Here is a 26,097-nt window from a genome sequence, read left to right as displayed (position 1 = left end):
CACATCTCCACTTGCAGGCTTGGCTTGAGAATTGACCCATTGTCTGGCAGCACAGCAGATGCTCAGTAAAGAGCACCTGCTCTGACAATTAGGAGTAGCCCATTAGATCTACACAACCACAATGAAACAGGCAGAAGCCCTGCTAGGTCTTGGGATACTTTTCCACTTCATAGATGAGGAAACTGAGGTTCAAAGGGCCAGGGAGGTGATAGGGCGCCTACCTGCCACCTCCAGGATAGAGAATAGGCAGCACGGAATGGAGATTGGGGGTGCCATCTACTTCGTCATCTTCATCACCATTGGTGCCTTCATTGGCATCAACCTGTTGGTTGTTGTGGTGACCACCAACCTGGAGCAGATGATGAAATCGGGAGAATCGGGGCAGCAGCAAAGAAGCTTCAGTGAGGTGAGTGGGATGGGGAAAGCAGAAGGGAGGAGAGGAAGTGTAAGTGTATGTGTCTGTGTGTGTGTGTACTTGCACACTTAGTGGCAAATGGGCATGGCAGGGGCCCGGAGAAAGCCAAACCTAAGCCCCAGAGACAGCATGCCCCTACCTTGAGTGCCAACTCATCAACCGGGGCTTCTGGGAAGTGGGGTTTCCCAAATGTCGTGTTTCAATGATAACGAAAACTGAGTAGCTGGTGACCTTGAGTCATTTTATCAGTCTAGGTGACCTCGATTTCTTTTATAAAATGGGAAAATAATAATACTTATTTCTTGTGGCTGTTCTAAGGATTACATGGCTTAATGCACAGTACTTGGCATATAGTAAGCACTCAATAAATGTCAGCTATAGTAGAGTTGGTCCTCCCTAAAACCAAGCAGAAAGAGACTGGGGGAGCAGGTGCCCAGCTGAGCTGCCCATCCCTTCTTCACTCTTCCCTCTCAAGACAAATGAGGTGGATGAGAATAATAGGCTGCCACTGGTGCACTGTAAAGAAGCCCGGCTGGAGAAATCTGGCAACCTCCAGGAGCCGATGGTGGGGGGACCCTTGTCGAACCTTTCGGAGACCACATGTGACAACTTTTGCCTGGTGCTCGAGGCGATACAGGAGAACTTGATGCAGTACAAGGAGATACGAGATGAGCTCAACATGTAGGGGGGAGGGTACAGGGGGTACCCGGGAGTCCCAGGAGTCAGGGCTGGGTGGAGCCTCAGAGTCTTCTGGCCTCATACCCTCACTATTTTTCAAGGTGGACCCCAAGGTCCAGAGAGGTTAAGTTACTTGCCTAGGGTCACCCTTCCTATTGGTGGAGGAGTGGGAATCCAGACCTCCGGGTTCCTCCATCTCACAGAAGGGCAAGTCTTGGCCTGGGTCTTTCTCTGGGCTTCAGGGGAGGAAGAAGAATGGACACCAGGGAAGGGATAGGAAGGCTGGGGACTGCGAGGCATTCCAGGGACACATTTACTGCCCCACTCCCAGGATCGTGGACGAGGTACGTTCCATCCGCTTCAACCAGGAACAGGAGGAGGAAATGTTGCACAAGGGCTTTTCACTGAGCCTGCGGAAGGAGAGCTTGAATTCCCTGGACCTACACGACCGCCAGCACGACTTGCTCACAGCGCTCATCATGAGGGAAAAGGTTCTTTCTGCTTCTACCCAATCAGGCTGCACCTCACCCTACCCAGCCCAGCCTCTGTCCCATTAGTCACGGTTCCTGTCTATTCTTCCATCTGGTCCTCCCTTAGATGCCCATCCACCCCAGCAGTCAACACGTAATCCTAAATTCTCCCCACTTAGTGGCATATACTTTAGCACATTGTGGGCAAAGGATCTCTAGGTCCTGTCTGGAATCTATAAGAGCAGCCTCCTTCCTCTGGTTCCTGTTCAGGGGAGGACAAGGCAAATACCCACATTGTTTAGTTTCTCTGCCTGCCTCCAACACTATCTCACTGAGATAGAATGACCTAGAACCTGGAAAGAGCCTGGGCTCCCAAGCTCAGAGGGATGTAGAAGGCAGACTAGACTTACATATATGAAGGCCTTCTCTGGAAGGCCTGGATGGGGCAGTTATTGAGGCTGGAGCAGGGGAGTAAGGAAGAAGCTGTCATGTCTAGGTAAGAGAATTGACAAGATGTCTTGGTTCTCAGGTTTATGAATCCAGTACACATGCGCTCCTTGGCAAACACAAGGCAAGCCGCTGAGAGGTCCAGACAGGAGCCGAGGACCTGCATGCACACACCCAGCCGCTGCATTTTCCTGCATCCCTAGCATGGCTTGGCACAGCCTGGTCTAAGTCCAACCTCTCCCTTGGATGGGGATGGCCTTGCACCTAGGCAGAGAGGCCTAGGGCTGTGAAGGTGGTAGCATCTACAGGGCCAGTGTTTGTGAGCTCCAGGTACAGAGGAGCCAGAATGAAGAAGGAGACTGGATGAGAGTGAGAGCCAGAGACAGTAAGGACGAGCCCAGAAGGAAGATTTCAGCCAAGGCAGCCAGGATTCACCTAAGGATGGGCAGCTTTGGCCTTCTGCTCTAGCTCAGAGTTGGGTGGGGCCTGAGTGGCCCCAAGCACCAAAGACAAGAGAAAGACAAGCCCAGTGGGGCCAGGCATCTGTATATTGAAAATAAAGTTTTATGTTGGGATCAATATGTCTGACTGGGGCATTCCCCACCCCTTGGGGCTGCCTTGCCCCAGGTCTGATGGGGGAGAAACAGCCTTTCTTTGAGAGCTTCCAGTCTAGTAGGAAAGGAAATCCACATCCCTGAAACTTTCTGATTTTATGGTAGAGATATAATCCCTGCCCCTGCGGTCCTAAATTTTTGGGAGAAAAGTCTGTGGTCCTCATAGTTGGGAGCCCCCATCTGATGAAGGAATCATAGCTCTATCCTCTCCCTCCTTGTCTGAAGGCAAGATCATTCTGGGGAGCTCTAGTCTGGTGGGATCACCATTGACCAAGTCTTATAAGTACAGGCTACTCCATCATGGGGCAATGGGAAATGACAGGGCAAAGTTTGGGACCTGGCAGGCTTTCCAAAGGAGAGGAGCACCAAAGCTTGCTGGAGAAAAGCAGGAAGATCTTTGAGGGGACAGGGGTTAGTGAATGAAGTCTGCTGAAGAATATGGGACCTGTGAAGCCTATTTGGGACCTTCACACCAGAGGCCAATGGGAGCCACAGCAGATTCCGAGCTAAGCAATTGAGTCTGAGAATGTTGTGGCAGTTATAGATAATAGGGAGAGCTGGCTCGGAGGAGAAGATCTAGATTCCAGTCCTTGGGCACGTCACTGGGCAATGGGGAGAGGGTGAGATTGATCTCTACCTCTAAAATCAAACGGCCTGCTCTCAGCCCATGAGGGAGGGGTCAGTGGGCTCCAAGACTCAGGTTCTCATTAGGGTAGGGGGAAGGCTGGAAGACCCAGATTTCTGCACAGCTGTTCAGCAAAGGCTGACAATTAAGGGCCTTTGGGAAATTTACCAGTTGGAATGGGAATCCCAAGTGGACTGCTAATTGCAGCTGATGAGAAACTCCACCTTCTATCTCCCCGCCATCATCATTGGTTCCAGCCCTGAAAAAGCCCATTGAAGCCTGCTGGGAAAGAGTCTGGACACCTGGGAATGGGGGCCAGGGTGTTATTCAGCAGGCAGATTAGAGGTGACACCGAGAGCCTGCACTGCCCCAGTGTCTTGGAACTGCCATCTGTTCGGTTTCGGACCAGGATTCCTACCAGCAACTTCTAAGACCATCAGCCAGCAGAGCCATGGGCAGCCAATGGCTATTGCTGCTGGTGCTGCTTATCAGAAATGGAGCCTTCAACCTGCCTGGTGAGTACACACATATACCCTTTCTTTCCATCCTCCTGACTAGCCGGAGAGGAGAAGAGAGTGGTGGAAGATCAGCTAGCATCCCCAGGAAGATCTTATAATGTAAACACAGCTCCCCTGTCCCCAATTGTAAAGTTTGGGAAGAAGATGTGTTTGAGGGTAGGAGCATGACAGGGGTTTCTGGCCTTTCCCATCCATCTCTTCCAAGATGCCATCTTTATCTATCTATCTACTTCCTCCATTGTCCAATATCTCATCTGCCTCTTCCTTTCTCTCTATCCTTCTCATTTGGGCCAGGCCAATAGCTTAGGTTTTCAGTAGGCTAGTTACCTCCCAAGCTGGTAGAACTGAGGGCTCAGGGGCTCAGACCCCTGCTGCCCTCACCTGCCCCAGTGCCTCATTAAGCCCGAAATAGGAGTGCAGGCCTGGATTCCGAGCTCTTACGTCAGTATGTGGGAAGATATTGAGAGGTGGCAGGAGGTTATCTTACTATCCCCAAAAGTCCATGACTCTTATCAGGAGCAGAAGCATCCTTGGCAAAGCATCCAGAAACCAGATAGTTTTGGTGAGAGGAAACAGAGGGGATAATCATTACCAATAGCATATTCTATTCATTGAGTTCCTACTAATATGCAAAGAGCTTCACATATCTTATCACATTTAATCCGCATGATCATCTAGTGGGATGGCTACTATTCACAGCATCCCTGTTTTACAGTTGAGGAAACTGAGATCCAGAGACGTGAAGTGATTTATCTCCCTTCCAAGGCTGGGATTCTAGCCCAGGTCCGATTGCAGAGCCCAACCATACTCCATTGATTCCCAAGGGAGCTGCTGTGGCCAGGAAAGCTCAATATTATAAAGATTAGTCAGCTGTCACCCAATCTAGAGTTTACATTTCCAGTCAAAATCCCAACTGGGTTTGTTTGTTGTGGAACTTGAAAAACTGATTCTAATAATTGTAAGGAAGGATAAAAGTCCACAATACCCAAGATTTTGAACAAAATGGGAGACTCACCCTGCTGGATATTGAGACTCATGTAAAGTAACAGACAGTGTAGTGTTGGTTCGGTGGTTGACAAACAGACCAGTGGAAAAAAGGAGAGCGCATGGAATGAGTCTGTACATAAAATGAAAGTTTACATATGATGGGTGGTCTGACAAATGGCCTTTTCCATAATGGGGCTAGGATAATTGGCTCACCATATGAAAAAAAAAAAAAATATATATATATATATATATATATATATATATCTCCAAGGGAAACATCTCTCCCCCAAATAAAAACTTGAGAACTCTGTAGAAAGACATCTGTTCATTTTGGTCTGAACTTTGACTGCAAACTGCCCACAGGTCACTAGAGTTTAGAACGCACCTCTGATATTGAGCTCAAATCCTTCACTGTACAGAGGAGGGGAGGCCATGGGAAGCCCAGAGAGTGACAGGACCTTCCCTAAGGTCACACAGCAAGTCAGTAACAGAGCTGGGTCTAGATCTCTGTACTCTTCCCATGCATTCTGGCTAGCTCTTGGCCTATTATGGCCCCTTTGCTCTTTGCAGAGCTGGAAGAAAGCAGCGTGTGGACAGGGTAGATGCCAGGTTGGGGCAGGGTTGGGGACAATGGTCATTTCCTCCTCTGAGCTAGGTTGTGGGAAGGACAAACCCTTCATCTGGGCTGGGTCAGCTCCAGTTTTCTGAATTTGCCCTTAAGCAACTAACTGCCAAATGCAATGGCAAGGCATCAGGTGATGGACCTATTTCTGCTCATTGCCTATAGGAAGGGAGAAGGTTTCTAAGGGATACAGCTCAGCATAGCTGCTCTGAGCCTTCGTCTCTTGAGAGAGTGGCTGCCTCAGCCATGGGAATGAAGCTATGTTTTTGTGCAGCATAGCAGGAAAGACTTTGGGCTTGGGGTTCTGACAGACCCGATTTCATATGCAGTACCACTATTTCCTGGTTGTGTGACCTTGGACAGATGTCTTCATCTATCTGAGCCTCAGTTTGTTTACTTGTTAAATGGAAGTAATGATTGTGCATTGGAGCAGCACCATACTCAGGTAAGATGAAAACTGAACATTGTCAAAGCTTTCCTGACTGGTATTGCACCAGATGAAGCTGTTGACTTGCAATTAGGGGTCACATTGTCCAAAAAAATTATATACTAGACTCATATTCAGTACAGTAGGAAATGCACATCAAAAAAGGCATCAAGATGATTGAATAATGATAGAGCTTTCACAATGTGACTGTGTGATTGTGAAAACTTTATGTCTGATGCTCCTTTTATCTACCATGTTAACAGATGAGTAGAACATATGGAATAAAAATAAGTAATAGGGGTGGGCCACGGTGGCTCAGCAGGCAAGAATGCTTGCCTACCATGCCAGAGGACCCGGGTTTGATTCCCAGTGCCTGCCCATGTAAAAAAAAAAAAAAAAAAAAAAAAGTAATAGGGGGAACAAATGTTAAAATAAATTTAATTTGAAATGCTAGTGATAAATGAAAGCGAGGGGTAAGGGGTATGGTATGTATAATCTTTTTTTATTTTCTGTTAGCATTTTATTTCTTTTTCGGTTGTCTTTTTATTTATTTTTCTGAATTGATGCAAATGTTCTAAGAAATGATAAATATGCAACTATGTGATGATATTGAGAATTACTGATTATATATGTAGAACAGAATGATATGTTAATGTTTTTGTTTGTTCTTAATTTTTTAAATTAATAAATAAACTTAAAAAAAAAAAGGCATCAAGAAACCAAAGACCAAATGAGAAGCGATTTTTGTCTTCTACTGACTCTCAGGGTCTCTAGAGTGGTTACTGAGTGGAATGAGACAGTTGCCCACACTAGTTAAATTCTCTCTACCTAGTATGCATCAGTTGAAATATATTAAGTTTAAAAATGTGTATGATGGTCACTGAATTACATATCTCAATGTGGTTAAAGCAGAAAAGTTAAGTTGCTTATATGTTACTAAAATGAAAATTTTAAAACATGTATATGCTAGGAGTCTACTGTAAAGTGCTTAGCATGGAGCTGGCACCTAAATGAATTTGAGTCAGTTATAATGTAGGTGGTGTTGATATTGTTATTTTACTGAATCTTCCAATAAGGCTACTTAGCAAGCCAGAACCTCTGAGAATATCTCGGGTTTGGTGAAGGAAACAGGTTTCTTAGTTTATTTTTGTTTGTCCTGTTTTGTTTTTTTACAGGCAGGGTTACAATCTGGGGAGTTGGGTCAGACACAATAGACTCGGTGCCTCCGAACCTGAGAACTACAGTGTTCTCATCCACTTCAAACACTTCATCCCCTACATCGGCTTCAACTAAAAAGATACCCACAGACTCTGCAGCTGCACTTAACACCTCATCAACGACCATGATGATGTCAACGTCCGGCTTCCCAGAGGGTCCAATGTCTGCTCCTCCTCCAACTACACCACAAGCCAGCAGCATTACTAGGTCCACCAAGCAGACAGTAGGTGGGATTCAGGAAGGGGAATCAAAAACAACCACCCCCACACCTTCCAAGGGCATTGTACTGTCACCTTCCACACTGAAGGACCATGAAGGCACATCCAGAACCACAGCCTTACCCAGCATGGCCGCTTCTGCTGAGACCCCAAAAGAGAGCCAGAGAGCTTCGACTTCTACCCCAATAGCATCAAGCTTAGTCAATGGAATGGAACCATCAATGACCCCTGATGATAAGAAGTCAGCTACAACTACAGCCCCAACAATATTGAACACAACCAATGATGCAAAAGAGTCTTTATCCATGGCAACCAGTGTTAAGCCCATCCCAGTTAGCCACACCCCTTCACTGACCTTAACCACGCTTGGGATGACTATTCTTGGAACAACCATGTCTGAGAGCCGGCAAGGGGAAACTGCAGATGCACACCTGATCTCAACAACAGTTTTTTCTGGGAGCAACATGAATTCCTCAGCCCACACAATGAGCACATTGTCTGAAACACATCCTAACACAGACTCACAGACATCTTCTGGTTCAGCAGAATCAGCCCCGAGTCCTGGCACTGCTATGGGCCAATCGCCTGAGACAACAGCTGCTCATCCAGCAGCCCTTAGCTCCACCTCCTTGGAGATAACAAAATCCTCTACTATGGCTGAGGCCAGTCAGGCTTCCCCTAACCACACTCAAAGTAGTAGTATTGGAGCCTGTGCTTTGGATGAATATCCAACAAGTAGGGGGGGTTGTATGTGTAACGACAGTTACTATGCCCATTCAGGTAAGTCTGAGGACCTCATGTAAGTAAAACCAAGGTAGAGGTGTGGGCCACAGTAGACGTGATAACTTTGACAATCTTGGGCAGAAGGCCCAAAGGAGCATTGTGCCCAAAGGATATGGAGAGATTCAGTGTGGTTTGGTCAGACAGCATCTAAAAAGTTCATCCAAATAGAGGTGATTTCTGGTGGGAGGACAGGTAGCTGGGCATATGAGGTAGAATGGACAATCTGTTAGTTCCCAACCCCTAAGACTCTAGCCACTGACCAGAGATAAAGCTTTCCTGGGAAACGGAGATATTGATCCATCAAAGATCAGGGGTATAGTCCCAGCAGAGACCTGGAGGGCTAGGCAGGGAAACTGAGGCAAAAGTCTGGTTGTTGGAGCAAGGCCAAGGTGGTAGATATTACTGAGAGGCTGAGTTTACAAGACCTCCCCAGGCAGCCCAACACACTCCCAGGCCCACCCTCTGGCAAGGCTGAAGCTAGGTTCTGGGCAAAAAATGGTGCCCCCCAATACATGTCATTCAGTCAAAAAACTCTAACCCCCCAAAATATTTAAGTTTAACACAATTCTGATTTTCGCAAAAAGATTACACTCTCTCTCTCTCTTTTAAGATAAATTCCTGAAAAAATATTTCTTTGCCATTCTTGCTTTGCTGGGGTCTAGGTAATCCAGCCTTGGGATTAAGTTTCTATTATATTCAAAACTAGGCTGTGCTTAATCTATGGATCACTATCTTAGAGGACACCACTATTGCAGGATTTCAGTTGGCATTGCACTAAATAAAGGTTCTATTCTTGAATATATTTGGGAAATGCTGGAGTAAACAAAATTGTTTCTTGACTGCAGGACTTTTCAGAGCCTTTACTATTCCACTGTCTATTGTTAATTGTTACTGCTTTAGAGCAGATTATAGCATGCATTTCCCAAGTGTATCTGTCCCCAGAGTCCTCATTCTGAGGAGTGTTTGTGCATTACCTTGGAATGCCTTGTTTCAGAGGAGGGGAGTTCATAGGACAGCTAAGCTGGGCTGGGTGAGGTAGAAGTGACTGGCCATTCTCAGTCAAACTCAGGAGTGCCAGGGCAGTACAACGGTGGCTCAGTGGCAGAATTCTTGCCTGCCATGCCGTATACCGAGGTTCATTTCCCAGAGCCTGCCCATGCCAAAAAAAAAAAAAAACCCTCAGGAGTGCTGGCCCCTTTACAAAGTGGTGACACCTGAACAGACTCTCTTGATAAGACAAGGTTTATGTACCAACTTATACAGTGCTGTATGGGTCCCTCCACAGAAAATATAAAGTGTGTATTTTCATCCACTGGGAATGAGACAGCTTCTCTTTCTTTTTTTGCATGGACAGGCACCAGGAATTGAACCCGGGTCTCTGGCATGGCAGGCCAGAACTTTGCCTGCTGAGCCACTGTGGTCCGCCCAGCTTTTCTTTTTTTATTAATTCCTGCCCCCCTCCTCCTTCTCCCTCCATTGTCAGTAAGAACATGGACTCTGCAAGACAGACTGCCTAGGTTTGAACTATGCCTCATTTTCGTCTACCGGGGATAAGAAGAGTGCATTTACTTCAAACTGTTAACGCGTGTTAGTATTATTAAATCACTATTATTTGGCACTCTATCACAACAGCAGGAAGTTACCGGATGGACTTCACCCCACCCCCACCCCAACCATCACCCCCCCACACACACACACACTGGTACAGAGCACCTGACCTCAAATTGCAGCCCATCACTTTACCAAAGGTGCCTGTCAAGATAGAAACACTGAGCATTTAAAAAAATAAAGGAAAAGAAAGGGAAAAAATGTTTAAACTCAAATAAAAGAAGCCCAGAAATGTTTTACACCCATATTTCCATTACTTTTTTTCATTACGTTTTACTTTTTAATTAACACTTTTTAAAGCAGTTTATCCCAAATTCAATAAAAACATGTGGAGAGAGGAGATGCAGAAAGAAAGGAAAGATTAAGCATTAAATACATACATATATTGTGCTGCTTTATGGGATATTTTGGATTGCGTTGGGTCATTTTTATTACATGTAGAACTGCAATAAATAGCTTTTTTTATGAAAAAAATGCATACATATATACAAAACACATAACTAATTGTAATGTGTGTGTTGGCTCCTGAAATGAAGAAATCCTGAAGAGAACCTATAAGCTGGGAACCCTCACTGCTCTCAAAGGCCCTCCCTACCTCCCCTCCCTCAGCACAACCTCTTCAGTGAGTTTAGGCTTTTGTAAGACAAAAGGGCCTTTGACTTCTTTCAGTTCTGGCCCCTCAAAACCCCAAGGGCCAGGCTACTTGCTTGGAATGGGGGGGGGCACAGAAAAATCACTGCGAGCAAAACAAATTAATACCTAAAAAAATAATCTTGCCAAAGAACAGAAACCAGCCAGGCTAGCTAAGAGAAAATAGGAGAATTCATTTAAGGCTAACAGAGTGTTTGCTGGAGGCCAAGGGCTGGTTCCAACCAGGCTCCCCTGGGACTGAAACTGAAAATTAGGAATGGAGCAGGAACCAGGAGTCCCTCGCTCTCCTTTCAACTTTGTTTCTCCCCCTACTCTCCCCAAGGCTGACCTTTTCTGCCCTTTAGCCTACTTGGCAGAAGATGGCCACCTGATGGCTCTTGAGGCTTGACAATGACTCCTTTTAGACCTAATTCCTGGCAAGGAGATTCCGAGTGGATCCTCTAAGGCCAGGGGATCCCACGGTGCAAACATGGCTGTGAGGGTCTCACTTCCTGTGGCAGAGAGTCCTCTTTCAGTTTGTCTTTGTGGGCCGGGCTAATGGCCATTCAGATCAGAACAAGTGCCCCCTCTCCTGACATCATCCCAGGAGCCTCAGGAGGCCCCCTACCTTGGCTCTTGTCCTCCTATAGAGCTGTCCAGGGAGAGGGTGAGCCTGCACTGCCGGCCAAAGGAAATCGAAGTGGTCCTGAGCAGCTGCTTCCTGAAGACTCACCACTGGGTCCTGAAGGACGGCGCCTTCTCCAGATGTCCCAATGTCAGCAAGGTGGAGCAGGGCTGCCATGGCCAGGCCTTTGTGGTGGAGAAGAAGGAGGGCACCTGTGGTCTTCACCTCTCTGTAAGCTGGCAGGGGCCTTCTGATAGGAAGGGGGGGGGACCGTGTGGGTGGGTGGGGAGGGAGTGATTGGATGCAATTCATGACTTTTATTTCCTTTTGACTGCAGTCAAGTCTTGGCCACCAGAGCAATCTTTTTGAGGGAAAAGACCACGTGGCCCCCCCATCAGACTGATTATGTCTTATAGGTGCACCATGATGGATGGATTGGGATGGTGGCTTCCAAACTCTCTCCAGCTAATTCCTGTCAGCTATTATAGTGTAACCGGTGCCCTGCTGGCAATGGAGCCAACTGAGCCCTGTTCAAGGTTCATTAGTCTCAACGCTAAAAGAATTTAGAGACAAAAGGGCCAGTAGGAGTGAGTAGTAAACTTTATTAAAGAGAGAAAGAGTACATGTTCAAGAGATAACGCTAGCATTGTTTCAGGAAGAGATAACTGTTGATGCTTGTGGCCAGCCCATCAGGTATCCAAAATTTATCTGTGGGCAGATGTGTAACAATTTTTACAACCCTTAACTTAGTTAAGGCTTTCCATTAACTAAGAGTTTACTTTAGGCCCATGATCTTACAAGCTTTTATGGTTTAGGGAGGTTTTGATAATTTGTGGGCATTAGAAAAAATTTTTGCTCCATGAAGTTTGCAGCTGAAATTTGCAGTGTGTTACTTCCTTCGGAAACTACATAAGAAACTAGGGACTTGCAGTTGTGTATTACCTCTTTTTAAGAGCTGGATAGGAAAAGAGGGACTGAAGTTGTCCTATTCTATCTTGCTTCAATCCCCTCCCCACCCCACCCCCACGGAAAAAGTCAAATCCCTTAAATCCTAAAGGGAGGTTGAAGGATGAATTTTTAATAGGTTTATTATTAAGGTGGAGGTGGAGGTTTGCATTGATCAGGGGAAGGCAGGGTTTTTATGGTGAGCATGGAGCTAAGAGAATGCAAGCACTTATTGCTAAAAAAGCTGACTGTTTCTTAATGCTTATTTCTTTGGGCCAACTTTTATGGAGTTAATTTTGGGAAAGATAATAAAGGTACAAAGTTGAGAGAACATTTGCATAGTTGCTGACAAAGTTGAAGAGTTGGAGGATAGTGGAAAATGCAAAAACATTATTATGTTACAATCCCCACCCCACTCCCCACACAGCCTATTCCGCAACTCTTACAATCTTTCCGCCACCTCTTCTGCCTAAGTCCCTGAGCCTGGGAATGGGAGGTTACAGGTTTAAGAGATGTTGAGAAATGAGACGATAATAGCATTTGGGGGAGGCAAGTATGCTCTGGCTTACTGAGAGCTGCCCTGCCCCCTGGTCATTTATTTTGTCGTATAAGATGTTCTGTTTACATTTCAATGTAGGCAGCCATCCTATGTGCCAGTGTACAGTTAAATCAGGAGAGTTCTGCTGCCCAGGATGCCACCTTTAGTAATTAAGCTGTTCCAAACAGTTGTCACAGACAGGCAGGTCCTATTTAGATCTACTCTGACAAGAGAAATAACAAATAGGACAGAGAGGGAATAGTTACAGAGAGTATTAGAATTAGGTAGTTGCCACTTTGGGGACATGGGTGATTAACGGTTATTATTTAATAATTACTCCAGCTAATTGAAGACAGTGGAAGACTATTTCATGGGAGTCTAGAGTTACTTGATGCTGGAATGTATTTGCATAACCAACAGTTAGCTTGGTTGTGGATTGCCTTTATAGCTGCAACTTAATCAAGAAAGACGGATAAACTTAGATGAAGCAGGAAATCAGCTTAGGAGTTTAAATATAAATGTTTGGTGGGTACTCAAACGGCAAAGTTTTTTGTGTGTGTTTGTGGGGGTGGGGGGTAAAATCATTGTGGAGTTTTTTTCATGCCTCAGTGTTCTAGTTTGCTAGCTGCTGGAATGCAATATACCAGAATGGCTTTTAACAAGGGGAATTTAATGAGTTGCTAGTTTACAGTTCTAAGGCCGAGAAAATGTCCCAATTAAAACAAGTCTAAAGAAATGTCCAATCAAAGGCATCTAGGGAAAGATACCTTGGTTCAAGAAGGCCGATGAAGTTCAGGGTTTCTCTCTCAAGTGAGAAGGCACATGGCGGACACAGTCAGGGCTTCTCTCTCAGCTAGAAGGGCACATGGCGAATACGGCATCACCTGCTAGCTTTCTCTCCTGGCTTCCTATTTCATGAAGCTCCCCGGGAGCCGTCTTCCTTCTTCATCTCCAAAGGTCGCTGGCTGGTGGACTCTCTGCTTTGTAGTGTTGCTCTCTCTGTATCTCTCTGAATCTCTCATTCTCCAAAATGTTTCCTCTTTTATAGAACTTCAGAAACTAATCAAGGCCCACTCAAATGGGTGGAGACATGTCATCCCCTAATCCAGTTTAACAACCATTCTTAACTAAATCACATCAACCAGGGAGATGATCTCGTTACAGTTTCAAATATACAATATTGAATAGGGATTATTCTACCTTTAAGAAATGGGATTTATATGAAAACATGGCTTTTCTTAGGGGGCATACTTCCTTCCAAACCAGCACACTCAGTAAATATTTAAATAATTTAGTTAAAACAGAGGTTTAGGTTTTTATTTTTCCCCCCTAACATAACTAAGGTTAAGTTAGCTAACAGGTAGAACATAATTTATATACTTGCCTTGTTTCTTTTTAAAAGTCCTTTTTGTTGAAGGTGAATTTTTATTTGTAGTTTACTGCAAGTACTTTTAGAGAAGCATTAGAGTAAAGCAATGTAACTGTGAGGACATTTGGCTATTTTGGTGCTATATAACATTTAAAAAATAATTAAACCATAATTAGCAGGACTATATTGTTGTTTAATATTTTGTAGATTAGCAACTAATAGGTTAGAATTTTTTCATTTTTATAACATTGAACATTTCTTATGTAATTTATAATATGTTAAATGAACTTAACTAATTTTAGCACTTAATTTTTATAAGGTGAAAGAGCAAATCTTTTTTTAAAATTTTTATTAATAAAACCAATCAACATACAACACGAACATTCTTAATGTATGAACATTCCATACTTGGTGTGCAATCAATGGCTCACAATAGCATGACATAGTTGTATATTTATCACCATGATCATTTCTCAGAACATTTACATCACTCCAGAAAAAGAAATAAAAAGAAAAAAGAAAAAACTCATACATACCATACCCCTTACCCCTCCCTCTCACTGACCACTAGTATTTCCCTCTACCCAATTTATTTTAACATTTGAAGAACAAATCTTTTGCAACTGTTTGGAATAAAAAGATTCCTATTCCATTCTTTATGGTTTGACCTTGAGAAAGCAAAATGTTAAAGGTTGTAAGGTTTGAAACAATATTTGTTTTTTTATTTAATTAAAATTGAGGAAAAGATTTAGCTTTTGCAAAAGTGAGAAGTTTTGCTTTTGAACAAATAATGTATGCTAATATTAAAACAAACACAAAAAGTTATTTTAACAAAATATAGACTTTTTGCTGTTTACATTGATTACTTAAGGAAAACTTTTTACTAAAGATAGAATAATAATCCAAGAAAACTTTGTCACTTTACCAGAAAACTAAATTTTAGTTTTGTATTAGTATATTATTGACCCATCAAACGTTTCTTAACCTTGATCATAATTTCCCTTTCCGTGAACCTTCTGCAACTTTCCATATTCGTTCAGGTTTTGTCCTACATTTTCCTCATTCTGTAACAACCACTAATTTTCTTTTCTTTTTTTTTTTTTTTTCGCATGAGCAGGCATTGGGAATCGAACCCAGGTCTCTGGCATGACAGGCAAGAACTCTGCCTGCTGAGCCACTGTGGCCCAACCATTAATTTTATCTTAGGACAAAACTACACTCGTTTTCCTTTTAATAAAAACCACATTCTTTATATGCTTCATACTTAAGTTATCAAAATAATTTTGGAAACAGTCTCCAAGCAAACATCTCATAACAAATAATTACCATCAAAATAAGACTTGTCAGAATAAATTTAATGCATTTTGAAACAGGAACTTTTTTTTTTAATTAGTACTTTGCTAGAAAAGCTTGAATATAAGTCACTTTATTTGCACTAACCAGAAGATTCCTGGTTTATCGATGGGCAAAATGAGGGTATTACAAGAGGACTCGCATGGAATGGGAAGTCCCACCTTTAAGAATTTTTAAATGAGAGGTTGAATACCTTTTAAGTCCTCTTGCTTAAAGAGACATTGTTTTTCTTTTTCTTTTTTTCAGGGAGGGGAGGGATGGAGGGAGGCAGGGGCTGGGGTTCAGATCCCTTCTATACTGGATTACAATAGTAAGGACACAAATTATCAACCCAGGCAGGTCTGTTTCCAAAACTTTGGGGTCCACCTGACTTTTTAACTCTGAGGGGAAGCACTTTACAGTGTTTTCAGTCCCAGTTAACGCCATGCTAATGCTACGATATCTTCAATGGGGCTTTCAGGTTCTTGCTTTGGCAAACACCCTATTATTTGGATTTGAGCATTTAATGCCTTTAGTATATCCCTTCCTAGAGGTGGGGTGGGATATTGGTATCATTAAAACCTGATGGCTTAAGGATAGGCTAAGCCTACTTAAAATTAGGCCTAAGGAGTCACCCCCAGACAACCTCTTTTGTTGCTTAGATATGGCCTCTCTCTCTAAGCCGACACAGCAAGAGAACTCACTGACCTCCTCCTTATGTGGGACATGACTCCCAGGGGTGTAAACCTCCCTGGCAATGTGGGACAGAAATCCTAGGATGAGACGGGACCCGGCATTAAGGGACTGAGAAAACCTTCTTGACTAAAAGGGGAAGGAGAGAAATGAGACAAAATAAAGTGTCAGCAGTTGAGAGATTTCAAATAGAGTTGAGAGGTTATCCTGGAGGTTATTCTATTTTTTTTTGGGTGGGGGGGGGGGGGTAGGGGTGCAGGGTCCAGGACTCAAACCCGGGTCTCCTGCATGAAAGGCAAGCATTCTACCACTGAACCACACAGGAACCCTGGAGGTTATTCTTACGTATTGTATAGATATCCCCTTTTTACTATGGTGTATTGGAGTGGCTAGAGGGAAATACCTGAAACTGTTGAGCTGTGTTCCAGTAGCCTTGTGTCTTGAAGATGATTGTATAATGGTATAGCTTTTACAATGTGACTGTGTGATTGTGAAAACCTTGTGTCTGATGCTCCTTTTATCTACGATATGGACAGATGAGTAAAAAATATGGATAAAACATAAACAAATAATAGGGAGAACAAAGGTTAAAATATATTGGGTAGATGGAAATACTAGTGGTCCATGAGAGGGAGGGGTAAGGCGCATGATATGTAAGAGTTTTTCTTTTTTCTTTCTTTTTCTGGAGTGTTGCAAATGTTCAAAAGCATAATCATGGTGATGAATACACAACTGTGTGATGATATTGTGAGCCATTGATTGTACACCATGTATGGAAAGTTTATATGTTCTTTGTGTATGTGTGTATGTTGTTTTATCCATAAAAATATTAAAATAAAAACAAACAAAAAAAACCCCTGATGGGTTAAAATAATACTACTAAAAAAAAAGAAAGAAAGAAAAAAGAATACTACCAGTTTGTCAGGGGAGAGGTTGGATGAAGGCTCAAGCCTGAAACTTTCTATTTACTCCCACTATGGGACAGGTTTTAGAGGAGAGAAGGCCAGAGTGAGAGATTAAGACAAAATATGTGACTCTTGGATTAATTAAAGAATTAATGGTCTTACCTGTTACATCAAAGTGCTGCCCAGGGCTTATAGAGATCGATATTCTTCAGTGAGGTCCAGGGAGGTATTGGCCTCGGCCTGTTATCCTGGAGCAGGCAGGGCCGTCAACAGTTCCACCTTGAGGGCTCGAGGCACTCCCGGGCCCAGTGTCCAGTTCTCCTGCACTGAAGGCAGGACCCTGGGGGGCTTTCTTCATCCTTGGGACTTGTTTTGTTCTTGGGAGCATTATTGCTTCCAGTACCCCAGCTCTCCACACTGACGCCAGGCTCCAGGCGGCTTCTGCCCAGGGCAGCCCTGAGGTGGCCGCTGTGTACCACTGACAGCTAGAGCCATGAGCCTTGCCTTATTCCCGTCTCTCCTTGCTTTCTCTTCCTCTGCAGTCCTGTCTTGGTTATTAAAGATAGGAAAGGCAGTATTCATAAGGTCATTCATAGGCGTTTGGGGCCCTGGGGACATCTTTTGCAGTTTTTTCCTTATATTTGTGGCTGACTGGCCTATAACATAGGTTTTTAACTTAATTTCTGTGTTCTAGAGTCTGGATTTACATTGGCATACTCTTTTATGGCTTTTACTAGCTTGCCTTGGAACAGAGCACAGTTTTCATGAGTTATGCTCTGTAGCAAGTTGTAATTTACAGACTTGACTATACATTTTTTTATACTTTTTATTAAGCCAGTAAGTATATGGTCTCTTTCTGCAAAACTTGTCAGACTGACTTGGGGAGAATGAGAAGAAAGCAAGTAGAAGAGAGCAAATTTAGGCATTTCACAGGTTACTCCTTTAGGGAAAGGAATTGTTGAACGTATTGGGGGTGATGTGTTATAAAACTGGTTGGGAGGGTCTGTGAACTGTGGTGGCAGGTAAATAGAGTTCTCTGAGATTTCACCACCGCAGCGGAGGAGGGGCACAAAGGACACTCCTGGAGAGGTAGAGAGAGCTAAAGAAAGGAGGGAGGACAGGGATGCTGGAGAAGAGAAGAAAATTAACAAAAGTGGCTCCAGCTCATCACCAGCTTGAAAAGCTGGGGCTTAGTTCTGGCTCCGCGCCCCGCTCCCCTCCAGCCACCAGGGGGCAGGCGTAGGCTGTGAGAGGTGGAGTTTGCCCTTCCCGAGGCCAAGACTGGACACCACTTACAGGATGGAGGTGTGTGGAGCCACAGTGGGCATCAGATATGTGCACCACGCCATGGTAGAAACACAGGCAGCGGCTGGGGCATCTACGGCACCCCTTTAAGACAAGCCCCCACATGGATGCCCCAGGGCTATTAATTGGAATGCTGGATGCACTGCCTATATTCTGAAAAGGAGAGGCATAAAGGGATACTCACTCACTGAGGTTTGGCATCCCGTCCTGCAGCTGAGTAGTACCATCACAACACCTTCTCACGCTTGGGCTTCCCTGTGGGGGGCGAAAACCTTAGACTTAGAAGATGGGTGGTCCATGGGCATCCCAGACTTTTCACCCCATTGACTCTGAGCCGAACTCAGAGGGCTGGTGAGCTGGATCTTTCACCTCCGCGGCCCTGAGCTGGACCTCTGCTCCTTTTTCTTGGACTCAGAGAGAAGTGATAGTAGGTTAATGAGGGGTTGCCTAGGGAGCAGCTTCTAGGTCACCTGCAAAGGAGGAGGTGTGAGAGAAGTGACGGGAGAGTCTGGTAGGACAGCCAGGAGGGAAGTACAGAGAACACGGAGGAGCTTTTCTAGGGGGATAGTGGAACCAGGCACCATAGTATCTGGACCTGTCTCAAAATCTCCCTCAGACTGGACTTGAGTGAGAAGCCCGGAGTGTTCTGTGAATCTGTCCTTGTGTGCCATAGCAAGGAATGACCATAGGCAAAGAAGTTGCAGAAATGGAGGTTTCATTTGACTAAGTCCTGAGTTCTCCTTAGGGAGTAGAAGATGGATGAGATTCAGGCTGAACAGAGGAGCTTGTCCAGTGTGGCCCAGAGGCCAATCAATCACAAAGAAGAAGGTGTGAGCAGATCACTTGAAGAATGGTAGCTGGGGAACAGCGAGGAAACAGGACTGGGCAGGACCAGGGATGGCTATCTCTAGCTAGCGGATAAGGAAAGTTTCCTGGGGGAGCTCCCTCTACTTGTCTGCAGGAAGCTTTACATGTAAGAGTTTTAGAACAAACCCAACAGAAAGCGGGGAGGGAAGAGATTGAACAGTGAAGGAGCCAGAGAAAAAGAGGCTGTGAGTCAGGAATAGGGCGGAAGGGGAGAAGAAAAGGATAGAACGTGCAGAGATTTCCTGTGAGTCTCCCTCTGGAGTCAGGTGCCCTGGGCAGTAAGGGAGCGACTGTAGGAGAGTTCATTCATTCAGTGTGGAATAAGCCAAACACTGGCTGGTGCACAAAAGGCAATGAGAAAAGTCAGGATGGGTATAACAGAGGCAAGAAGTGAGGGCCCATTTCTTGCATGGAAGATGCTGCCTGGCTTGCCAGAATATGTAATTGGTGCCGTGCTAGCAATTGTGCCAACTGAGCCTTGTGTCAGGTTCGTTAGTCTTGACAATAAAACAATTTAGGAAACAGACGGGAAAGGGAACAAAATAAAGTGAAATCCAATAAAAAAAAAAACAAAACAATTTAGGAACAAGAGGGCAGTAGGAATAAGTAATAGAGTTTGTTAAAGAAAGAGAGAGAGTACACGCTAGAGAGATAACACGGGTGTGTTCAAGAGAGAAACACACACTGAGTGGAGTGGGTTAGCTTGCTTTATAGGAAGGTTTTTGCTAGTGGCAGGTTTCCATAGTGACCTTTGAACACTAGGGACTTACATAGTTTGTATTAACCAGGTGCTTACAGGGCTAGCATTGTTTCAGGAAGATATAACTATTGATGCTTGTGGTTAGTCCTTCACGGTACCTAAAATTTGTCTTTGGAAAGATGTTTAACAATCTTTACAAACCCAGGCTTTCTGTTATTAACTAAGAGTTTGCTTTGGGCCCATGATTTTACAAGGTTTTATAGTTTTGGGAAGTTTCTATAGTTTGAGGAGGTTTTGATGGTTTGGAGACCTTAGGGGAAATTTTTGTCCCATGAAATTTGCAGCTGGAGTTTGCAGTTTGCATTAATTCCTCTGGAGCTAGATAAGAAACAAGGAACTTACAGTTGTCTATTAACTCTTTCAGAGCTGGATAGGAAACCAGTGACTTGCAGTTGTCCTATTCTATCCTGCTTCAATAGAAACCCTTTAACGACATGACCACAATCAATATTTATTAATTTCTTACCACTTTCCATTTGCTACACACAGGCCATGTCCTTTTTACTTACATCATTTCATTAAATCTTCACAATAATCCTGTGACATTCCCATTTTACAGATGAAAACTCAAAGGCTCAGAGAAGTTGAGGGATTTTCCTAAGTCACACAGCGAGTTACTAACAGAGATGGTTTGTACTCCTAACTGCTCCTAGATGCTCCACCTCCTTTCTTTGGAAGGGATCTTACATAAAAGCTGAATGTATGAACAAATATATAAAAGCAGAGCAGCTCTGACTGAATGGGGGAGGAAGAGCACCTTGCTGGGGCTTGCCGGGCTCAATTTGTAAAATCAGAGTTTGTCCTAAAGAAGTGACTTAGTTCCTCCCTGTTTGCTGTGGTTTCTCTAGTCATGCCACCTAGAGATTCACGGGGTCTCTTGCTTGGATTATGGGAGAGTTAGCAGTTTCAAAATGAAACAGCTAACTAAAGCCACAGCTATATGTCTGAAACTCCCTATCAGTATTCCTTTTTAATTAACTGCTTTATTTATAATGGCAGAACAAATTATTTTGATTTTTAAAAAAATGTATGTAAACAATATCAGAATCTTGGGATAGGGACCAGGTCTTGGCAGTTTTAACAAGTACCCAGTGATTCCTTAATTATTTTTCTGAGGGATTCTAAAATGCACACCGAAGTTTGAGAACCGCTAGCATAGAGGGTAAGCATATGAGCACTGGAGTCAGAGATTTTGAATTCTGACTCTGTTGCCTGCTTTGGGCAAATCTTTTAACTTTTCTAAGCCTCATTTTGCTCGATGATTAAGCCACAGTGCCTGGCATACAGGTCATCAGCCTGTATGTAAACATCAGCCCTGATTATTTTTATTTAAGTAAACAACACCAGCAACATAAACCTATTTCTTCACACTTGTAGTCAACAAAGATGGGAGGTGTTTCCTCTGGAGGTCTGAGGGTAATGCTGCCTTCCTCTCTTTTCTAGACCAATGGCAGCCATGCCCTGTACTCTCTGGAGGTACAGCTCCTGCAGGTTCCCCCTGATTCCTTCATTCAGGACTCCAGGAGGATCAACTTCAGCTGCATATATCCACTGATGGTGGATGTCAGCCAGACCCACCCCCATCCGGTGATCTTCTTCCCGTGAGTTCTGCTCTGTCAGCTGAGCCCTGACAAGCCTCCTGAGTTCTCATTGCTACCTCTAATCCAGGCCAACGGAGTCAATGCCCTCAGGATGTGGCCGGTTGACTTGGCTCCCGAAACCCAGCTACTAAACATAGGCACCTCTTAGATAGAGACTCAAAGCCTTAGTGGAAAAGGTGCTCCTCTGAAGCAATGCATTATGGGTTACTTATATAAATGACTATGGGGTAGGATGGTTTCAAATATCTAGGTCTAGGGATCTATGAGGAGGCCCCTCACTCTTCTATTTAGAAAGACCAAGAGGGAGATTAGCAGGTCTCCCTTCCCCTTATTTTTTATGGCTACTAATACTCAGTGACTTTGGGTTCAAGGCAGAAGGTGAATGAGTGTTCCTCCCTCTGGGGTTTGGTGGTGAGGTCTCGCTACTGTCCCTCTCCAGATACAGCACCATCCACGTGCCAGGCACTGGGGACACAATTGTCATCCTGGGTATCTTCACGGACCCTCAGCTCTGGACTCCGCTTGAGAACAACACAGCGTCCCTTGGCAAGCCTCTGTATGTGCTCCTCAGAGCCACAAGCAGTGATCCAGACCGATTTGCCCTGGTGGCCAATGAGGTCTTTGCCAGCACTGACATTTCTAAGATGAATGCTCTTAAGACTGCCTACCATTTTGTGAACAACAGGTAAGGGTCTGTCAGGCCCTGGTAACCTCCTGCCAAAAGCAGGCTGGCCCTTGGACCCATGGCTTGTGCTGGGTGTGGTCTCAAGAGCACAAGGCCTTGCACTCTTGGCTATATCTTTGGTATATAAACACCTGGAGAAAGTAAGTGCTGGGTGAATTTTTGCTGAATGAATGCAAGTGTCATTATCATTCCTATTTTACAGATGAGTGAATTAAGGTTCGGGGAGATTAATGCCAGTTCAAAGTCTCACAGCCTTTGATTTTTTGCCTCACACAACTATTGAGGGCCTACAGTGATGAATGTAGAAAACAAAACTAACATTTCAGAGTGACTATGAATTATGTTATACATTCAACATGCATTACCCTTTGATAGCTAATAATAGCTAATACTGACATAGCATTTACTCAGAACCAGGTGCAGTTTGAATCACTTCATATATATGAACTCGTTTACACCTCACTATACACGCTATGAGATAGTTATACTTTTGTTCCCATTTTATAGATGGACAAACCAAGGCTCAGTTCACACAGTTGGGAAGTGGCAGATCTTGCAAAGTCACAGAAATAAATAAACGGAGACCCTGCCCTCAAAAGTTCATGGTCAAGGAAAGGAGCTGGGTCTTATAATTTCTCTGTCATATTTCATTACTATTAATAACAGCAACAATAATTCTTTACTGAGCACAGTTTCACTCATTTACTGCTCAAAACAACTTTATGAAGTATTATTTGCCTTACTTTCCAGGTGAGGGGAGTAGGAAGAGTTCAAAAAGTTTAGTGATTTTCCCAAGAATGCACTGCTTGGTCTCTTCATGCCCCAGAGGCCAGCAGTACCACACCACCCAATCTGTCCTAGCATGTAATTCCTCAATCATATAGTGATTGAGGGGTGGGCGCCGGAGCCATTCTACCTGCAGAATGTGGAGCAATCTACTTCACATCTCTAAGCCTTAGCTTCTCATCTGTTAAAAAAACAGTAAGACAAAAATATCATCCTCGTTAGTAGTAATGAGATAATTCTTGTACAGTCCTCAGCAGGACAGGTAAGAGGGGGGAAATCAGTGTTTGTCCACCCACACCTTCCCCTCCCCCTGCAGTTGCCCAGTCAGCAACCGACTGCTCCACGGCCTGCGGGGCAACGGGGCCTCCCTGGAGGTGAAGCTAGCTTTCAAACTATTCCGCTTTTTGACCAGCGATACACTCTACCTGCATGCCCGGGTAACTCTGTGTGACAAGCAGAGGGGGCACACCTGCCAACCGGTGAGCGGGCAGCTGGGAGGGTGGGGGCACTCCTGAGCATCGCTGCAGCCTCCACCTGCCAGGCAGCTCCGCAGGGCTGGCTGGGGCTCCAGAGTCCCCGCAGCACCACCATCGTGGGGGCGGAGCTAAGGAGAGGGCTGCGGCACCGGGGATTGGTCTATACTAGTTGGGGCGGGGCTAGGGGCAGGGCTTATGGGGCAAGGGGCCTGTGGGGCGGCCTAAAGGGCAGTGCCTATACTCAAGAGGCGGGGCTATCTGTAGTGCGAAGTCCCACCCTGGTTGGGGTTGCGGAGGAGGGACTTCACTATCTTGTTTCTGTCACCTACAGTCTTGTAGACCCAAGAGCCCCCTGGAAAAGAATCGAAAGTTGGAGATCCAAGTGTGGGAGAGCACAGAGGATGACGATAGCTGGTTGATGTTCGGGCCCATCCGAATAAGCGGTAACTGGACCATTTGGGGGCCTCCCTGACCCCTCCCTTATGGTCTTCAACTGCTCTGAGACACTGACCCTCACTGTACTCCCTCCTACCTTCATGCTCTCACCCTCTCGGTAAGCCCATGCCCTCCTTCTGGCCCCCTTCACCCAGGCTCACCTGTTCTGTAACAGCAGATACTCTTCTCCCAGTCCGTTTGTCCCTCAGGCCAGCCTCCTGTAACTCTTCCTTACTGGCCTAGAATAGAATCTCCCTTCTTTCTAGTCTGTAACTGTCCACCAAGGCTCTGACCCTTGCAGGAAAGCCGATCTTCTTAGTAACTTCACTCTTACTAGGGGCAGAAGTTTCATCACCACCTTTTCTGAATTCAGCTTTAACAATGCAGGCCAGTTCCTTTGCCCAATCTTCATTAAATAATGGGAGCATGTTGGCCTCGTCCCACCAGGATGGCATTGCAATCTCAGTCTTTTTTTGTGGTTTCAGAATCCAATGCTTCCAGCAGCAGGAGCCCAGCAGGTCAGTATAAAGGAATTGTTACAGTGAAGTTCTGATGGTTGCACCAGGGTCTGGGAGAAAGTGTGGTCATGAGTCTTGTCTCTGTTCAACTCTGTAACCTGGGAGAAGTCATTCTGCTTCTCTGAGCCTCTGTTTCCTCAGCAGTATGTGGCAGAGTTGTCATTGTGGGACTATCGGTATTTATAGTCAGAGTTTTATCCCACATCAGAACCTATCCAGAACCCATCCAGAACCCATCCAGAACTTATCCAGAAATCATTTAAAGTAGGGGCTGAAAATTCAAGATGCTTACAGGTACACCGAGTGAAGTGGACCCAATGGGGTCCATGTTGGACTGAGAGTACAACCACTTAGCTCCAGCTGGTTGTTGCTTTGTGGGAATTTAGATTAAACACATTCAATCTGATTTTCCAAGAGAAACTAGAAATTTAGATCTTCAAATGTTGACCAGAAAAGTTAACAGAACCAAACAAACATACACTGTTCAAGCCAAACTATCTCTGCAAGGTAAATTCAGCCTATACAGGTCACCAGTCTGCAAACTGTTTGGTTTGGTGATAGCGTAAATTCAAATTCTAGAGCTTAGAGTCAGGGTTGCTGCTTCACACAACTCCAGGACGTGCTATTTATTTTATATCTATGGGAAAGAAGCCCTTAAAGCTACACAATGCATAATAGGACAAGGCATGACCTAGGTTATTAGGTACACAGCAGCTCTAAGCAGAGTAAGAGTCTAAATCTTTATAAGCTGTACATGCTTTTTCCTTCTTACTCCCATTCCTTGGCCTCAGTTTCCCTCAAATTCATAGCTCAACCCAGGTGACATAGTTTGTTCTGGTTTCTTGGTGGAGAACAACCATAATTAGGGAACAGAAATGCTTGGGGAGCTCCTGGCTTTCCTGAGCAGAATTTGTCCCAGCCCAACCATAGGCCCTCCTAAAACAACAACTGCCATTTATTGATGTGCCTGACACCATTTTAAGAACTTTACATGGAGTAAGTAACTCATACAGTCCTCACAAGAATCCTGCAAGTTAGCGCCAATGTTTACTCCCATTAAACAGATGAGGAACTGAGACTCAGTTGTCAAAGGAATTCTTTTGGGAAAAGCTTCCTTTGGATGAAGATGGGACCCAATCAGGTTCCCTCTGAGTTGCATTCCCAGCAGGGGACCAGGGCTCAAATCCAGCACAGTGTTTAAGAGCTTAAGCTTCAGCCCTGTCACTTCCTGATAGTGTAACTTTGGGAGATTTACTCACCCTCATTCTTTCTGTCCTTAAGATGTTGGTATGATATCTGTCTTAGCGTTGTCTGGACTTAAATAAGGCATGTAAAGCATTTAGCATAGAGCTTAGCAGGAAGTATTGGGCTGAACCAAATGAAATCACCATTTTTGTAGGTAAGAACTGGCCAAATACTGGGAGTTTCATATGATTCAGCCTAATAAACATTCAAATCAGTGAGAGGACTGGCCAGGGTGCAGGATGTAGCTAGGATGGTGCTTGTCTTTTTTATGGTGGTGTTTGATCCAATGATTCAGGGATTTTCAGTCTTGACATCACAAATCCAGAGAAACCAGTTCAAATTGTTGTCATAGGAGTCAGCTGGCAACTAGACTCTGAACAGTTTCTTCTCCTTTAGACCCCCTTCCCAACCTCCTTGAGGGAAAGGCCCGTGCCTTTCATCCCTATATCCCTCTACCTCCATTCTAATGTAGGGACTAGACACACTCTCAGGAAAGCTTTGTTGAAAGAACAAATGAATGGAACGATTCCTAGATAATCCCCCAAAGTGGAGTATTTAAGCTTAAAAACCAGTTCCCATAGCATGGAGTTTCCTAGGCTGTCAAAGTCGCCTACTCATCTTTTATAATTTCTTTCTGCAGGAGCGTGGATGGCCATCTTTCTCCTGATGGTGATAGGCTGGATGCTGGAATAAAGTCCTGTCTAGATACCTTTCCTAACTCTTCCCTTGGCCTCTAGTTTAGTAGCCGGAGA

General features: G+C 44.6%; 2 protein-coding genes and 1 long non-coding RNA gene across 4 annotated transcripts in view; 2 read left to right on the top strand and 1 right to left on the bottom strand.

Annotated features, from left to right (window-relative positions):
- CATSPER4 (cation channel sperm associated 4) overlaps positions 1–9,652 on the top strand; it is an 18,804-nt gene extending 9,152 nt beyond the window's left edge. Inside the window, exons 8-12 of one of the 2 annotated variants that reach the window (XR_013171160.1) lie at positions 235–406; positions 891–1,096; positions 1,425–1,584; positions 2,093–3,764; positions 6,979–9,652. Coding sequence is in view for 1 of the 2 variants with exons in the window: in XM_077150748.1 (XP_077006863.1) it covers positions 235–406; positions 891–1,096; positions 1,425–1,584; positions 2,093–2,146 (592 nt within the window). In the remaining variant the exon portion in view is untranslated. Of the gene's footprint in view, positions 1–234; positions 407–890; positions 1,097–1,424; positions 1,585–2,092; positions 4,988–6,978 lie in introns of those variants that run through there. The other variant, XM_077150748.1, reaches the window with a different exon arrangement.
- Positions 1–23,262, bottom strand: part of LOC143674690 (uncharacterized) — a 27,293-nt gene extending 4,031 nt beyond the window's left edge. Inside the window, exons 1-4 of the long non-coding RNA XR_013171176.1 lie at positions 23,097–23,262; positions 18,157–18,227; positions 16,830–17,215; positions 222–349 (exon numbers count right to left, since the gene is read on the bottom strand). This is a non-coding gene — a long non-coding RNA (uncharacterized LOC143674690). The remainder of the gene's footprint in view (positions 1–221; positions 350–16,829; positions 17,216–18,156; positions 18,228–23,096) is intronic.
- On the top strand, positions 10,634–26,097 carry LOC143674686 (pancreatic secretory granule membrane major glycoprotein GP2-like). The gene is made up of 7 exons (XM_077150749.1): positions 10,634–11,116; positions 21,043–21,200; positions 21,640–21,885; positions 22,988–23,150; positions 23,479–23,590; positions 24,068–24,100; positions 25,986–26,097. The coding sequence occupies exons 2-7, from the start codon at positions 21,154–21,156 to the stop codon at positions 26,036–26,038; spliced, it is 654 nt and encodes a 217-aa protein (XP_077006864.1). The 5' UTR covers positions 10,634–11,116; positions 21,043–21,153; the 3' UTR covers positions 26,039–26,097.

The sequence above is a fragment of the Tamandua tetradactyla genome, chromosome 2 (assembly GCF_023851605.1).
Source record: "Tamandua tetradactyla isolate mTamTet1 chromosome 2, mTamTet1.pri, whole genome shotgun sequence".
In the NCBI taxonomy this organism is placed as follows: domain Eukaryota; kingdom Metazoa; phylum Chordata; class Mammalia; order Pilosa; family Myrmecophagidae; genus Tamandua; species Tamandua tetradactyla.
Note: the sequence above shows the minus strand (reverse complement) of the source record. Positions and strands in the feature narration are given on the sequence as shown.